Source organism: Colias eurytheme, chromosome 14 (genome assembly GCF_061535395.1).
Source record: "Colias eurytheme isolate Ceu_HAF_F1 chromosome 14, ilColEury1 Martin Lab GWU primary, whole genome shotgun sequence".
Lineage (NCBI taxonomy): Eukaryota > Metazoa > Arthropoda > Insecta > Lepidoptera > Pieridae > Colias > Colias eurytheme.
Window position 1 is genome coordinate 7,013,142 of NC_142993.1, and position 18,158 is coordinate 7,031,299.

General features: G+C 32.5%; 2 protein-coding genes across 2 annotated transcripts; one reads left to right on the top strand and one right to left on the bottom strand.

Annotated features, from left to right (window-relative positions):
- Positions 1-139: 139 nt before the first annotated feature.
- Positions 140-2,378, top strand: LOC149902968 (testis-expressed protein 10 homolog). Its single transcript, XM_090109607.1, has 2 exons — positions 140-677; positions 786-2,378. Exons 1-2 carry the CDS (start codon positions 312-314, stop codon positions 2,355-2,357), a joined length of 1,938 nt encoding a protein of 645 aa, XP_089965733.1. The 5' UTR covers positions 140-311; the 3' UTR covers positions 2,358-2,378.
- A 1,726-nt stretch (positions 2,379-4,104) lies between these two features.
- LOC149902969 (uncharacterized) lies at positions 4,105-17,726 on the bottom strand. The gene is made up of 7 exons (XM_090109758.1): positions 17,209-17,726; positions 14,663-14,860; positions 13,527-13,640; positions 11,419-11,561; positions 10,812-10,928; positions 10,161-10,317; positions 4,105-5,827 (listed from the first exon to the last, which is right to left on the bottom strand). Exons 1-7 carry the CDS (start codon positions 17,644-17,646, stop codon positions 4,667-4,669), a joined length of 2,328 nt encoding a protein of 775 aa, XP_089965884.1. The 5' UTR covers positions 17,647-17,726; the 3' UTR covers positions 4,105-4,666.
- Between the last annotated feature and the right edge of the window lie 432 nt (positions 17,727-18,158).

An 18,158-nucleotide genomic window follows, 5' to 3' on the forward strand; every position in this document is an offset into this window, starting at 1 on the left:
CCGCTTTTCATTATTAACGAAGATTTGGCTTTGTAGAAGTATTTTAAAATTTTCTTGAATGGCAATAATAATTAATAACGTCATATGTGAGACGTGAGAACTGACGTTGTCACTTGTCACTTTATTCGTGTTCGAAATCCGACAAATTGTTGAAATAACACAGAACATAACCTGTAAATACTAAATTTAAAACACATTGCTGTTCATTTAAAAGTATAGACATGTTTTCTTAAATAGTTAGAAGAGTCATTACTAAAATCATTATATTTTTGTTCGTACGATAAAATAGTGTTATCTTTTATTACTTAACAATGCATAAAACAGGTGCAACTCGCCACAAAAAGTTTCTAAAGGCAGAAAAGTCGAAAACAAAATTGAAAGGCAAGAAAGACAAAGAATTGCCCAAAGGAACAAATGTTACTAAAACCAATTTTAAAGTTAAAAAGATAGTAATCAAAGAGCAATTGAAAAAACATGCTCAAACAGAGGCTCTGTCTACTAGAAAACTTAACGTCAAAGAACTATTATCCAGACTCAATCATTTCAATGCACAGTCTCGTACTGATGCACTTGATGGCCTGAAGGAGATCATAAGTTCAAACACAGAGATTCTTGAGCAAAGTCTTGGCCCTGTTATTCAGGGTGTTAGTGCTCTAATATTAAATGTGGAAAAAAATGTAAGTTACAGAACAATGTTAATTTACCATATTCTTTAAAATATGATGACATTATTTTGTTCCCCTTCATTTCTTACACATAAAATACATGGTAATTTTATGTTACAGGTGCGGCAAGCTGCATTAAAAGTTCTTCATTTAGTATTATCAAATATACAAACTGAAAAGATTGAACCATTTTTTGATATCATGTCAACATACTTGCGAAGTGCCATGACTCATATTGATAACAGAATTCAAGAGGACTCGCTTCTATTTTTAGATATACTGTTAGCATGTGCTCCAGAAAAAGGAGCAGAAGATTTTCACAAAATAATACCAAATTTTTTGGACATGATTTCAAAACTACGTACAGATGCCAAACCAGGAAGAACATTAACTGTTAATCTCAACAGTCAAATAACCAGTGTCAAATGGAGGGTTAAAGTTCTAGACAGATTGAAAGGCTTTTTACACAAATTTGCAGATTACAACAAAGTTTCACTTATTGAAAAGTCAGATGACACAAAGAAAAAAAGTTTTAACATGGATGGCCCTAATCACTATCCTTTATTTAATCCAGTTTATATATCAATTTGTCACCTATCTTGTTTCTCTACAAAGAGTTCAGACATGCTGCAAATAGATGAAGTCCATAAATTCAGAGAGTATATTGAGACGTTGATGCCTTTACTATTTGAAACATGGATAGAAGCTAGTCCCAATGCACAATCTGGGAACCGCATGGAAACTGTTGTAACTGAGGATGCTGCTTTATTACTGAGACATATACTAGAAGTGATATCCACTATATGGGACCTTGTCAAATTCTATCACCAAAGAACACCCAGTTCCAATATAGAACAACTGTTTTGCCAGAAGTATAAATCACTTTTTAGTCAAAATATATGCAGTTCATTTCCATATGTGACAAATGTTAGAACAAGGCAGGCTAAAAGCAGTGAAAATAGTATGGAAGATGTAATATCTGATCCCAAATTGAGTATAGAAAACCTACAAATCTGCTACTTGTATATCATGTTGAATCCTCGTATCCATATTGCACAAGATAGCAAACTTATAAATACAGTTGTTGGCTACATAGAAAGAGTGCTTGATTACAAGTTAAATCAAAATGTAAATAAGATTGTTTTCAAAATCTTGCAATCAATGTTTTCAAAAGAAATAACTGGTTGGACTAGAACTACTGTAGTTATGGATTCACTGTTTAAAAAAATCATTGAAGTATATTTTAATAAAACAGAAAGTGATGATATCCACCAACAAATATTCACTTTGCTGTGTCAAATAGCTATGAATGATAAACTAGTGCATTTCCACTCGAATCCTTTATTTGAAAAATGGTTGAAAAACTTGCCCAATATTCTCCTTGGAGAATCTCTTACATTACAAACTGTGGACATAATTCACAAATTTGCAGTTAGCAAAAATGCACTTTTTAATTCTGTATTGAAGCCAAAGCTTCTGAACATCATTACAAACTTACCAAAAATAATGATAAGTGATTGTGTAAATAATAATGATTATCATAAGTTATTATCTCTATTTTACTGGATAAAATCTTGGGATACAGATTCATTAAATTTATTAGAGAATCAACTACTCAATCATGAATATAGAAGTGATCATGGCAAATTTATCTTTGATACTTTGAGATTGAAGAGTGGTGGTATTTTATAATGTTATATTTTATAAATAAAACTATTATACATATTTTTCATAATTTTATTTCCATTAAAACGCAAATATTAATTTAGACAGTGCGCGCACGAGCAACTTTGTCTCCGCAACTATTTTGTCTCTCCCACCTATGGGCTAGTATGAAAGTGCGCGCACGTAGCGACGCCACTCCCGATACAAATTGATGGGAGAGACAAAATAGTTGCGGAGACAAAGTTGCTCGTGCGCGCTCGCTCTTATTCATAATCTGCATAGACGAAATAATTTGATTACAGTTACATTGTATTAGTTAGGTGCATACAACACTTGAAGCAATAAGCCTCTCAACATGCTCAACACCTTAATCTGTGGCTAGTATGAATTTGAAGAAAGTTGTAGCTATTGTGATTTATAACTTTAAATGAAACATCAATACATTTTTGATAAATTTAAACTGGACATAATTTTTATATTAACATAATGATGTCATGGATGACTCTTTATACATGGGCATTTTGTGCTATCATAATTCAATTAAACAAAATCAATTACAACTAATCTTATGAAGGAACATTTTCAAGTCCTTAGAAATTAACATAACACAGCATAAACAATTTTGATTACCACACTCCTTTTATATTTCTACAATGTATTAAAAATATTCCTTTATATTTTTATGAATAATACTGCCTTGGCAATTCTTTTCACATGTTCATAAACTTATAACGATCAAAATCAAAAGATGCATACCACCTGCACCATTATTACAAATTATTTGTCTTTACATTTGCTGAATGAACAAAAAAGATAGAGGACACAGGATTCTTTTATAATATAAATTGGAAGCAATCTAAATAATTTTACCTATGCAATTGCAACTACATATTATAAAGGATACATACAATACTTAAATAATATTCGACACCACAGCTTTGGAAACATTAAAAATGATAATAATCATTCATTAAATTATGTATATAAATTATCTTGTAAATTGATTGTGTACAAGCTCTTTGGACTTGCATATATCCTTCGGTACAAAGGAATAAGACTAGGTCATAATTTAAATATTCTTCTAACAGTCTACGATTTAAATATTATGACGTAATATAACATATTGAAGTTTCAGTTTACTTAAAATTTGGCAAATTTTGGCTAAAATATATACATATTACCAATGAAAGAGCAAATTAAATATTAATCCTCCCCTTTTATAGCTCACAACAGAGGGGTGATATGTTTATTATGAGTATAATTTTTGCGTAGCGAATTTGCTATTGCAAATATAATATAGTTAATATTTATACATATATATTTGGTTAAAACATTTTTGAGAACTTCATCTCATAAACAGAAACATTTCTTAATTCACTATGTGCATTTTATGCTTAAAAGATTGGTAACTTCTGTATATTTGTGACCTCACATTGCACGAAACGATTTGAAACAAAACATGCAAAAATCAACATAGTTAATGATTCAATCTATTAAATTTAAAGCAGCAAGACTATCTTCATGTAATAATATACTGATATATATGTAATACTTTTTGAATGTGTTTATTGTGTTTTCCTTTTACTAGATTTTTTTGCGCGAGGTATTGTAGCAGAGGCCGACAGCACTGCCTGTAAATAAAAAAAAATATTTTAAAATAATAAGAAGCGAAAGCGATACTTCAACATTCAAATCCATACTATATATCAGTCTATTCTTTATTTTAGGAACATCGGGGATTGTTATATGTTATTTAAAATATATTACATATATGATTTCATTCAAAGGAAGATAAGCATATTACATAAACACACACACAGATAAATTAACTAATAGCCACATTGTGCTAATTGTTATAGATAAAAATACACAACAAATACACACATAATATCAATTTATTTAATAAATATTATTATGAAATTTAGTAAATAGGATAAATTTAAATGAGGATTCTATGCAGCAAATAAAAGTACCTAAACATAATTTTAATATTTATCTTTTACAGAGAGAGATACACATCTGCCATAGCAAAGCAAAGCAAAGACATGACATGAACATTACATTCAAAGCTTTCAATATTTTTAAATAATTATACAGTATTATCCATAAAAATGTCTTGCGCTCTTTCCATTTGCGTACCAAAAAATATCAAATTATGTATGATATATAAAGTTTTTAAAATAAATCCGTACACTACGCCAGATGCATATCGCTCTATGAACAAATAATAAATAAAACACAATGCTTAACTCCATGCAAAACTCACAAAACTAAAAGTGAACATACTGCTCTGCCTGTGCCCGCTATAAAACCTAAATTGGAACGTTAGGAGGATTCTATACATCGGTGCTTTTTGAGGCGGTTTCAATTTCATCATGTAAAGGAACAAATTTGTACTCCGGATGACTTTCCAATTTCGCATCAATAATCTTTTGTAATTCATCACTCTTTTCCAAGATATCCTGCGTTATATTTTCTTTTCCAGCATCTTTATTACTTATTTTACTATCGTCGTCGGGTGTGTTTATTTGAGGTATTTCTAAAGATTTATCATTTGCAAGATTCGTTACATCCAAGGTACTTTGAAATTCATCAAAGGCTTTTTCTGAAGATCGTCTACTTTCATTTGCGGAAGAAATAGATATGTCAGATTTAGATTTCTCATCACCTTTGTTCCAAAAAGCTAATTTACTTGGAAAGTGCAATAATTTGCCTAATACCATATTGCTTCCAATTGGTAATCGAACAGGCGATTTCGATTTAGCCCGTCCTGGTTTAACATCTATAGTTAGATTGTCCTTTGAGATTTCTTGACTAGGAACATCACAGACTTCATCATTAATTATTGTAGCTTCATTATCGTGTGCGATTCGAGTTGGTTCAGTTGAATCTAATTCACTTGTAGAAAGTGCCGCGACATCACTTACTTTAGGAGGTGATGGAGCTTTACTCTTTCCATATTTGCCTTTAACAGTTTTTTTGACAGATTTAGGCGTTGGCTCAGGTGTACCGTAGGAAGCTTCATCATCACTCTCGGCTGAATAGTTGTCATTTTCTGAAGAACTTGTGCTTACAGTATCAAGAAATTCTTCTGACATATCTGTTTCATGCTTTTCTTTGCATTCATTCTCTAGATTTGATTGTAATAGTTTTTCATCCGACACAGGAATTTTATCATTGGAACTATTTATTGTTTGAGAAGCTAAAGGAATGTTAGATTGATCGTCTTTTCGCACATTTATAATGTCTTTATCAGTGTCCTTTACATTTTGATCATTTCTTTCCTTTAAATGGCTAAAAATTGAATCAAATTTCTCAGTTACATTTGTGGGATTGCCTAAAACTTGAATAATTTTAATTTGATCTCCTACATATTGGTAAATGAACGGCGGGACAGTATGGGATAGGTATAAAGGAGAGGATATAGAAAGGAGTGGGGGCATCGTATTATCAAACGAATCATCCTCCTGAAGCTCCTCGATGATCACTTCGTTATCCTTTAAATAAAAAGTAATAACTCTAAATCTAATATTAAATAATACATTCAACATAGGATAATATAAAGAATACATAAACTAATAAATGCAATAACAGACTCATTAAGCATTATAATTATATAGTTTTCTTTTTTATATTACATAATATATAACTAGTATATATAATAAATCGCATGCATTTAAATAAATAAGCGGGATATCTTTCAATTTTTTAGGCCAATAAACACATTTTTCGGTACTGGATATATATTTTTATACCGTTATTCCATCCTTTATTCATATACCATTACATTCTTTAACCAGCACCAATCCTACCCTGACATTCTCTTTTAGATATATTAGTATTAGAAAATTGTATTTCTCAAATACATATATTATATTAAATTCTGAGCTTCTTTTATTTTTATTGTTCTATACATATCACTATTATATGTTATTACATCACCAATTTACCAAATAATAAGTATAACATTAAAAAAAAGTATTGAAGGAAAACATCTCCATTTCCAGTTAAGGGAAAACTACAAGTAAATAATATTTTAAAACAAACCAAAGTGAATGTTATAACTTTAAAATGTTAATTTTGTATGACGACATGTTAACTTCATTTATATATAAAATTAACAATATAATATTATGGCAGTCAGTGTATTATGTATATCATATGACATTAATATACTATTTTATAATTTATAGACATCTACATTTTTAAGCCCTACTTTTTAACATATAGAAAAACATTACATGGCTATTTATGAGTTATTTTTTTATCTCGGACCTAATATAGCATGACACTATATTATGTTCGAGACCTTTTGTATGCTATAGTCATTTTCAAGAACGAACTAATAATAGTTTTGGTTAAAAATAGTTTATTTAACGTATATGGGGAAGGCATTTCAGATACCCGCAAATATTTTGTAGGTAAGTTATCACACAAAGTCACATTTATCGAACCATTATCATCTGAATCAAACAAATCATTATATAACGTAACGAAAAAAAAAACAATTATTATTTCCATCAAAACCACACATTAATGAATGTAAATATTTTTCGAAACGCTTCGATCAAAGCATTTCAGTTCACAATAATTTAGCCCAATCACTAGCGGCGTATGAAAACTTCATAAATAGGCATGACGACAGTATCCATAAATGATCGAATTAGTGTTTTTAAGGGAAAATGTATAATAAATAAATTAAAAATAGTGACTTAGAAATATTAAAAACATTAAGATTAATGAGATTATCAATAAAATAAAACATTGAAATTCTGCAGTCGGCCATATTGACTGAAACACGCGTGACGTCACGTCTATGTAAACAACTTCGCGTCAGGTGTATTTTGTTGTTATGAATATGTTAAGAATACGCATTTTTATTTATTTTCTATTTTTTCACGTATGCTTTATCGACTCAGAACAGAAATATAATTGCGAATTCACGAATATGTGGTTCGGGTTTCTCTGCGTCAAATTTATACAATCATTATTCCTTTCATATTATTTTCTCGCTTTAAACAATTACTAACACTTTTTTTGGGTACTATTTTTATGTAGATTCACATTGCAATACTGCACACCACTTATAAACTTTGAAATTAGATTCTATAACACTTAATAATTAAATATTATTACGTATTTACGTAAGAGTGACGTCACGCCTACGCCATGACACCTGTGAGCTGTTTTGGCACAGTTAATAAATATTTATTGAAAAATGGCTTTTATCTTCGTTAAATTTAAGTATATTAGCGAAATATAGGGTTTTTCTTGTTTAATAAACATATACACACATTATGGAAGAGGTTTTGAAAATCTTTCGTCATGCCTATTATAACACACTAACAACTCCCAAATACCAATTATCAATTAATTGTTAACCCCGGACAAAACAAAACACGTAATAGACTACAAGCCCGCATAGGACAAAAATATGGGTCAAATGAACCACCAGCGGACATATCTAGAACGATAGCAGAGCAAAAAATAATAAGATTCATCACTATGCCGTCACTTGTAAGCTGTCCAACTGAGTGCAGATGAGAATTGAAAAGTACAGGTAGACTCGGTAAATTTTGGTCATATATTTTTGTACGGCATTCTTAACCATCGATAGATCTATTAAAAATAATAAGAAACCGCTCAGTGCCGTACAAAAATAGTGGTCCACCAAGTCGGAATTTTTATTTAATTTCCGAGAGTTACCGGGGGTAAATTTGGTCATTTGACCATGTACGGCATCTGTGTCATACTATTGCTATACTGCTTTTAATCCATTATTCCGCAACGCCGTACAAAAATCATGGGGACAAGGGGAAAAAATCGAGAGTTGCAATCCCCTCTCTTTCCCCACTCCAGGGGGTCATTTGACTAAGTACGGCTTCGGTTCCAAAACATTATCTAGCACTCAAAAGTACTATTAAAAGCAATGCCGTCAAAAAATAATTGTTCTTTCAAATGTATACCAATAATCATCTTAATTTCTTCGAATTCTTGATATAAAGAGCTGTAAGGTCATTTGACCCTGTACGGGAACTTTTTTTTTAACATGATATTGTAAAATTCAATTGTTGTATAGTATTGCCGTTCAAAAGAAACCGTTCTAAAAAAAGTTATAGAGAAATGCAAAACCAGAAATTTTGTTAAAGTTTAAACATCGTAGATTAATGAAATATAATAGTTTTCTACACTTTATTCGTTGTTTTAAATAGTATTAACATAGATAAATTAGGAAAAAACGATGCCGTACATTTTTGTGCAGACCACATCTTTTAGGCTGATGAAAGCGACGAAAGCTACAATTTTAAGGGTGCTTTATGGCCATTTGATACAGTACGGCATTAACATATTTTTACCTAACTACGGCAAAGCAAAAGGAGGGTTATGGTTGTTTACAGGTCATGTATGTATGTTCATCTATTCCCTCGTAACTTCTAAACTACTTATCAGAATTCAACAAATGACATATCATTAGAAGCGTCTGAATTGTTCACTGGATAACCAGCGACCAGCTAGCTAAAGGCTATATGGGGTTTCACAAAATCTAATGTGGCGCCCTCTAGCGGACAAAACATACAGAGTAAAAAAATAAAGTTAAGATAAATATGCAGTGTTTGGTATCATTTGAAAGCGCTTTACTTGTACATTTTGAATATGTATATATTACTAGCATTTGCTTGTGACTTTACCTGTATTCATGGGCTGATTGCATATAATTCACATCTTTTCGTTCATAGCTTTTTTTATTAGTTCACCAATTTAACGGAGTCCATTCCACCTGACTCCGACTTTCCAAGGTGATAATTAACCACCTCGAGCTTCTTAATATTAATGTATATTTATATTTTATTATCAAAATATAAAGCAAACATTTCGTTATATGGATTTTTTTCTTTTTCAGATTTTTCCCCTTTGAACCAACGAAAATGTACGGCACATGAAAAAATATTATCTATGCATAAAATACTTTAAAAATAAATTTATTTCGTGTTGTGTCAAATGACCCCCTGGAGTGGGGAAAGAGAGGGGATTACAACTCTCGATTTTTTCCCCTTGTCCCCATGATTTTTGTACGGCGTTGCGGAATAATGGATTAAAAGCAGTATAGCAATAGTATGACACAGATGCCGTACATGGTCAAATGACCAAATTTACCCCCGGTAACTCTCGGAAATTAAATAAAAAATTCCGACTTGGTGGACCACCATTTTTGTACGGCACTGAGCGGTTTCTTATTATTTTTAATAGATCTATCGATGGTTAAGAATGCCGTACAAAAATATATGACCAAAATTTACCGAGTCTACCTGTACTTTTCAATTCTCATCTGCACTCAGTTGGACAGCTTACAAGTGACGGCATAGTGATGAATCTTATTATTTTTTGCTCTGCTATCGTTCTAGATATGTCCCCTGGTGGTTCATTTGACCCATATTTTTGTCCTATGCGGGCTTGTAGTCTATAACTATTATCTAACAATAAATGCAATCAGCACGCAAACCTGCGCGCCTACGGATCTTTGGTGCGCGCGCTTTAGCGAGATACAACGACTAGTTAAAATGTTGTTTTGTATTTTATCCCTATGAAAAAAATTTATTTTCACCCGAATTAATTCCCACCTTCCAAATTATAAAGAACATTTAGTAAAAAACACCGAAAATACTTGAAACAAATGTTGCGAGTACGCGTTGTGCGAGCTCGTGATCTCGCCGCGTTAACTGCGCGCCGCTGTATCCGAAATAAAGGAACTATCCCTCTCCCCATAAAAAAAACACAACATTTATGACAAAAACACGGATATTGTCGCAACAAACAACGCAATCAGCACACCTCAGCTGCCTGCGGTCGTTTGATAGTAGTCACAGTGGTGCGCGTGGTGCGAGCACGTGATCTTGCCGCGGCTCCGACGGACGCAGTGCGGGTTAGCGAGGCGGAGTTCTCCGCGCTAGAGTAGCCGGAGCTTATGTCCTCCGTGGATTTTATGTGGCTGGAATTGTAAATATTTTGTTAATCTAAATATATATAAATCTCGTGTTTATGTTTGTCCTCAATGGACTCCTAAATCACTTAACCGATTATAATAAAATTCGCACACCATGTGCAGTTCGATCCAACTTGAGAGATAGGATAGTTTAAACATGTAGGTACCACGGGCGAAGCCGGGGCGGACCACTAGTATGAATATAGAATATGGTTTCGATGGCTGTTTAAATAGGATAGGAGGAATAATTAATTTTGTAATACATGGGTAAGCTAGATAGGTATTGATATAGGATTGAAATAACAGTAAGAATAACTACCAAAAATCACGATTTGAACAACTAATATAAATATTGCTGCGTAAAAATATATTGCTGTAATTAACATACATTGTACCTATATTAAATTTTATTTTATTTTAATATGATTTGCTTGATCTTAAGTTCTATAGAACAGAAAGCTACATAACTTTGTATTTAAGTACATAGGTATGAGAGCTACCTGAAATCAGGTTCATCCATACGAGGTCTAGGGCCGCGCACGTCCACATCGACCTCTGGGAAATACAGCGGCTGACGGCTGTTCGACTCAGACGCACTTCTTCGAGTAGCGTATGCACTGCAAATTCAAAAGAAATCTTATCAAATTATAGGTCTTTCAAATCAATTTGTTTCATAATAATCTATTCCACTTAATTTTTTCTGTTTGTTTTAATTAATTATATTAGAACCTATTTAAATTGACAAACTGCTTATTTCACTGTACAACTAACACTTAATTTGTTTCACAAATCTGTACAAATAATACATAATTTGCTTGACTTCGTTACTTGGACAGGATAACTATAAAGCTTTCCAAAAAGCGGTCTATCCCAGCGAAACTAGATCTCACTATTTTAAACAAACAGCTCTATACGCCTCTATTTTATATTTTGAATAAGAAGTGGCAATAAAAATCTATTATTCAAATCCAGTTCAACTATTACCTAATATGCTCGTAACTTAGCGTCAGGAAGTACATATTTCATTTTACACAAATCCTCTATATACATCAAATCACTAAGCCGGACAGTATCTGACTTTTGTATCTTTTTTTAAATATTGTTTACCTTTTAACAGCGCGTCTAATAAGCCTAGGTTCAGACAGCACATCGTCCGCCTCATCAGTAGCGAGTTCCTCTCGAGGCTCACATTCAGTTAAATCTGATAGACTGTAACTCTTGCGCAATTGTTGTACTAGACCACCACCGCCCTGGAAAATATTACAACTTAGCTTTTTTTTACAGTAGTAATTCGTTTGACAGTGCTTTGAAAATGCTTTGAAGGTAGGCGGAAGTTTACTGACGATAGAAGTTTATAAAAATGTTTACTCCATATTAAAAAAAATACTTTTAATATCATCAAAATAACTATATTTTTTGGTTGTTTTTGAATTCATTAATGGTAAAAAACAAACACTTTTCTCAATTTACATGATATTGATGAATTTTTTACATGATATTGTTGTGTTTATGTGAATATTTTAGAAAAAAAAGAGCTTAGCCAAAAAATAAAAAAGGATATACTCACTTGTTATATATTGCGTTATACAAGCTTCGTGTTGTAAAGCGCATGCAATCGTGTTACCTAAGCATTGAATAGCTAATCTAAATTGCTATTTAAAATAAAAATCAACTTATTATGACTATCGTTTATTTTAAATGATATAAAAACAATTACACTAAGTCAGTCATACGGCATACTTTACAACTAATAACACACGTATTTTAAAACGTCCCTAACATGCGAATTTAACCTATAGGACAATATTTCGTCACACATAGCATAGGACATTAAAATATAATTTATTGTAAAGAGCATATCTTTTTAACCTAATACATCTATTATTACATGTCTGGTAAAGTACATAAAGCATAACTATTTGGTCGGCATTAGTGAGCTAATATGGTGTAGTGAAAGGCAATAAACGAAATAGTAAGCGAAAAAATCAGAAAGAAAATCAACGGAAAAATAGGAAACGAATAAAGATTCATTCTAATCGATAAGATCATCACAGATTAATAAAAATTACATATACACATAAACAACACAGTCAAGAGATCTCATTTTTAACAATTTAAACTAATCCACTGTATTTTCTTTGAGTAAATTACGAGGAGCGTTTATTAGAGTTAATGTTAACACGAATTTTGTTAATGGCTGTGTTCAAATGAGATTTCAGTCGACCAATATTTCATTGCTTTCTTTCTCGACGGCTGCTTGGCTCCTGGTCCTGCGGCCTCGAGACCTGCTCCGAGGTTTTTTCTCCTTTTCCTTGGCAGTTTTCCGTTTTCGCACTACATTGCCGCGACTCCTGGCCGCTGATGCTGGGTCATAGTCAGGATCATTTCCATCACCATCCCCAGTGACGTCATTTGGCACATCATTATCTAATTCGACTATCTCCACGATACCAGGCATATTGTCGCTAGCGCGTTGGAATTCCAAGTCTTCATACGTGTCGCGATAGCCGTCTACTTCATCGTGACTGCGTATAGCACGTCTATCTTGTTCGGGATTCGGCAGATTCAAGTTCTATATGAACGATGGGATAGGAAATGTACGGGTGGGTGGGGGAAATTAAAAAAGCGTGTTAATAAAATTAAAAAAAGTACAAAATTAAAATTAAACTAGGCGGTGTGGCGTGGATGAACTAAAATTTTTGTGGCAATACGGGCATGCTTAGTGATAAGGCAAGGTGTGTCGTGTAAGGTTTTCTTTTGCTCGTTTTCTCTAGTTTCTTTATTCCTTGAAAAATGTAAGTATTTCATTGTTTAAGACAAGAGAGTGCTTGTATAAAAGAAAATTTAGAATTGATTCAATTTGAAGCACTAGCAATATGTGCAAAAATGTGAAATATATGCTCTCTAGCGCGAGCTCTAGTGCATGTGTAAATTTTGTTCTAAATTGTTCAATTTTTAACACGCAACCATGACTAAACATGCCACATATATCAAAAAAAAATAAAAAAGAACACTGGATTAACTAATTACACTTCATTAAGTACACTCGCTAAGTGTTATACCATAATCCTCGCGTGAACTTAAATAAAAACCGTTTTATTTCTGAGAAAACAAATTACTTTTCAAATGTACATTAACAGTTTTTATTCAAGTCAATATTATACAAAGCATGCGATTAAAGATTTTATTGTGTTGACAATAAGATCGAAACTCACTTTGATAGCTGTTTGCATAATAACGGTGGTGGCATAGTTGACTCCTTTAGTGCCGAGATTTAGCACTGTATGGTAACCCTGGTCTTTGGCTTTTGCTATGTATTCATCTATCTCCTGTAATATAAATAAATGATTTCAAATATAACTTCTTATTTATTTTCTATAGATCAATACATGGTTAGCGAATTTCGACTTTATCGCGAAATTATTGGGTTCAAACTTCAAAGTTATATATAAATTGACATTATTGTAGATGAAATATTTATAATAACTCAAATATTTGTTAATAATGTAGACCGTATATTAACTGTTAAGGTCTACGAACTATTTGTGCCTTATCTCTTTGTAATACTGCTGGTTGCGAAGGCCTTTTTGAATATTCATGAGGACCTTCGTCGTGTCAAGATCAAAAACAATGCTCGTGAATATAGTATGTATTATTATAGAATAATTTAAATGTCACTGGGTATCGTTATAGTTTAACATTCAATAATTCCTGAACTAAATCTAACAAAAACCCATTTTACATAATCCTACCTGACCTTTTCTTATGGTTTTACAGTCTCTGTCTTTTCTATATCATTAATAGGAACAACAACATGCAATACAAAACGACATAGAGGAATAGATTCATTATTAATATATTCTCAAATTGAAGATCATTAGAGGTTTGCTGCATAAATAAGACGCGTTCTTCGCTTTAAGTGGAAGCAAGAATGCGTGTCACCTTATGGTATGCAACAAATGCATATATGGAGTACACTTCCGCGACATTTTATCACGGAATGTTTTGGCTTTTTTATGCTGAGTCTTCAACAAGCAAATAGGCTAAAGATATTTTGACATGAGACTGTTTGATTCACCTGTATAATAATGCCTATATAAAGACTATATAAAAATATTTCTGTGTGCTCGATATTTGGAATACCTTTCCAAATTTATACGGATTAATAAAAAGAAAAAGGTTTTCTTGTCTATTAGGTTTTATAAAACATTAATTTATCCTAACTTCCATACAAAACTGCCACCTCCAAAATCCACATTCACATCCTTTGTAGTTGCATCGTAGCATAGCATCTCTATACCTATCACCAAAACACATCGCAGGAAATGCCATAAAAGGATTTCCTCCTCACCTGCTCCCTCCGACAAAGCGCTGGGTGCACAAACTTGCGGTACAATATCGAGGATCCCTTCGTGGCGGGCGACAGGAGCCACAGCACTAGGACAATCTTCACCTCGTAGTAGAACGGGAACCATGATAGGAACACGTCCGTGAACGTCTCCGTGCATGTGAACAGGGCGAATACGATCCAGTACATCATCCATTTTACCTGGAATTTGAGTATGTGGCTATTAGAATTCAATTTGAAATTGTGTAGAGATCGTCGGAAGAGAATTAATACTTAGGAATTGAAAATAGTGTTTTATATAATGATTGTAACTGTCTATTTACCTTTAAAATCTTACCTATTTCGATTTTTAATGAGCATTAATGACCTAATATAAGTATACATAGAGACAGAGAAAATAAATAATATTTTTTCTAGAGTTTTGAAAAATATACTTTGATTGTATTAAATATTTGTCTGGCTTAGTTTAAGGCAAAACTGATGAGTCACTGTCTGAGAATAGCAGAACTCTCACTTTCTGCTCACAACATTTTTTTATGAATCAATAACACATTAACACAGCCGATAAAATAATCTTTAGTCAGTTATATTGGTGACGAAAGTGTTAGCGAGAAATGAGTTATGTACCGAGTCTGAACTGACCCAGTGAAGGGAAGGAAACCATCACCGCACTGACACGTAAATAGATCGGCCTTATTCAGATTGCATGGTGTATGTGAGCAAGATGGTTTAAGTTCGGGATTCTTGCCGCAATGTAATAGGGGTTAGTCATATAAGCCTAATGAAATTTGATACGTTTAAGTCGGTTATAATGTATTTAAAAATAATTAAATAATTGCATTCACTGATTGTAAATAAATATAAAAAAAAAACTTATATTTTAGATACATGCATGAATTCATATAAAAACCTTAAATTAGACGTATTGTTCTCAAGTTATTTTTACTTCCTATAATTCTTTTATTCCATTGAAAAGTTACATTTGGGGTTGCATTTTTTAGAGGACGCAATTTTATTTTTTTGATGTGTAGGGGGGTTCAGTGTGAAGCTATCACCAAGTTTGTGGGGTCGCCACCCTTGTCCCACGGCCGCCATCTTGAAAATAGCGGTTGATATGGTTTTTACGATATATCTCTTTAACTATTTATTTGATAAAAAAATTGTTAACATTGTTTGTTGCAAATTAAATTCTCTACAACTTTGGTCCAGTAACTTTTTGTCGTAGAACTATAAATAAAAAAGTTATAAGCGAAAATGTTCAGAAATTAGAGATATTTATATTTTTCAATAAAACTTTTTTTTATCATTTTATGAAGAAATGATATCAGACCATTATTGTAGATTGTTTTTTGAGGAACAACTTTTATATACAACATTTTTTCATTAAGTAAATAGCTAAGATTTTACAGCGCTCCGAAGTGAGTACTATTTTTCAGTACTCTTAACTATACAGTATACATATATTATGTGTGTACTAATAATAATTTGTCATCAGTAATTGTTTTTAATATTTTTAATAATTAATAATTAATTTTGCAATATTATTAATAATTAATTATTGACTGAACTGACTTGAAGTCTGGAAGCGCGTTTTTTTTACGTCGAAAAGCAGGGCTGAAATGTTCTGCAGTGTGCTTCCATTGTTCTGGAGTCTGGGAAAAGAGCCAATAGCCATTATATGTATAGTTAGGAGTACTGAAAAATAGTACTCACTTCAGAGCGCTGTAAAACCTTAGCTATTGACGTAATGAAAAAATGTTGTATGGAAAAATTTGTTCCTCGAAAAACAATCTACAAAAATGGTCTGATATCATTTCTTCGTAAAATGATAAAAAAAAGTTTTATTGAAAAATATAAAAAGCTCTAATTTCTGAACGTTTTCGCTTATAACTTTTTTATTTATAGTTCTACGACAAAAAGTTACTGGACAAAAGTTGTAGAAAATTTAATTTGCAACAAATAATGCTAACAATTTTTTTTATCAGATAAATAGTTTAAGAGATATATCGTAAAAACCATTTCAACCGCTATTTTCAAGATGGCGGCCGTGGGACAAGGGTGGCAACCCCACAAACTTGGTTTTAGCTACTCACTGACCCCCCCTACACATCAAAAACATAAAATTGCGTCCTCTAAAAACTGCAAGGTTAGGCCTAAAAAATGTAACATTTCAATGGAGTATTTTAAAAATGAACAATGATAATTAATTACTTTTTAATGCACAAAGAAACAAATTTCAATCGGTGCACGCTATACCTACTAATTACTACCGATTTCGAGAGGAGGTAAAGGACACAGAAGAATTGAAGCGTTTCGGCAAGTTGCGCACACGCAGCAAGGCCAGAGGTGGTTGTTTTGAAAGCGTTTAGTGCAACTATTGTGCATAGATTTTATAGCGTACTTTATTTCTACTCAATCGACCTACGATTCTAATAATATTATACGTAAAATTAACTGTTTTAAGACCAATACATATGATATACTATTGTTATTAATAATACTTTGGACTCTATCTATGCATTATGTACAATAATATGTGTCATACTCACGTATTCTTTTAAATTCTTCGTTCGTACAGCTTTATATGATGCGTATGCCGGGTAGAGCGTCCCAAATACCAATCTGCAAAAGGGATAGATCAGCAGATAAGATATCATCCTCGGAGCCACTAGTCCAGTCGCAACGGACAATACACCAAAGTTTGCGAACGTTACACTAGGCACGCATTGCTGCAATGCAATTCCTAGGTTCGATAGGAACTTATTCAGCACTTGTCCTTTCGTGTACACGAGAGGCAAGTCATAGTATCCATAAACGTCAGCATTTGGTTCGTATTTCACGAGCTGTTTTTCTGAAGCGTTTGCAGCGGAGGCGCGAGCGTATCGAGCCTCTAGTTTGGTGACAATGTGACGGACACTAGACACTCCAAGACTGAGCGTCGGTAAACCAGGGTTGTCGTCACGGTAACGCGCGCGGCTCGCTTCCATGGATACGCGTTTTACAACGAATAATTTCGAGCGCTTTGTTGTCCGAATGCGTTCGACTCAAATCATCTTGTTCATATAAGTAGTATGTAGATGTGCACCGGCTGAATGCTTTATTAAGACTGGGAGATGAGAATCACTTGAAGAATTGCGTGCTTATAGATCAATAATAATAATTTAGGTCATAATTCATTGACTTGGTACAAACTACCATTAAGAATTTTTATTATTTTCAACAAAGATAAATATTTTAATAAAAGCTTCAACCAAAAGTTTCTATTAGAAAGGAGCATGAGTAAGACAAACGTGGGCGATGATTGATGCAAGGATGTTTTATAAGCCCAATAAAACGAATACCTTGAATTATTTGCTTGTTTAGCCCAAATATGTGTGTTTTATATAAGCAATTTTATAGTTACGTTAACTTTGCTTCCTGAAAAAAGGAATGTTCTACATAACATTATGTTTTCGTTATGTTTATGTATTCCAAATTAATTTATGTTTCTTAAATAATT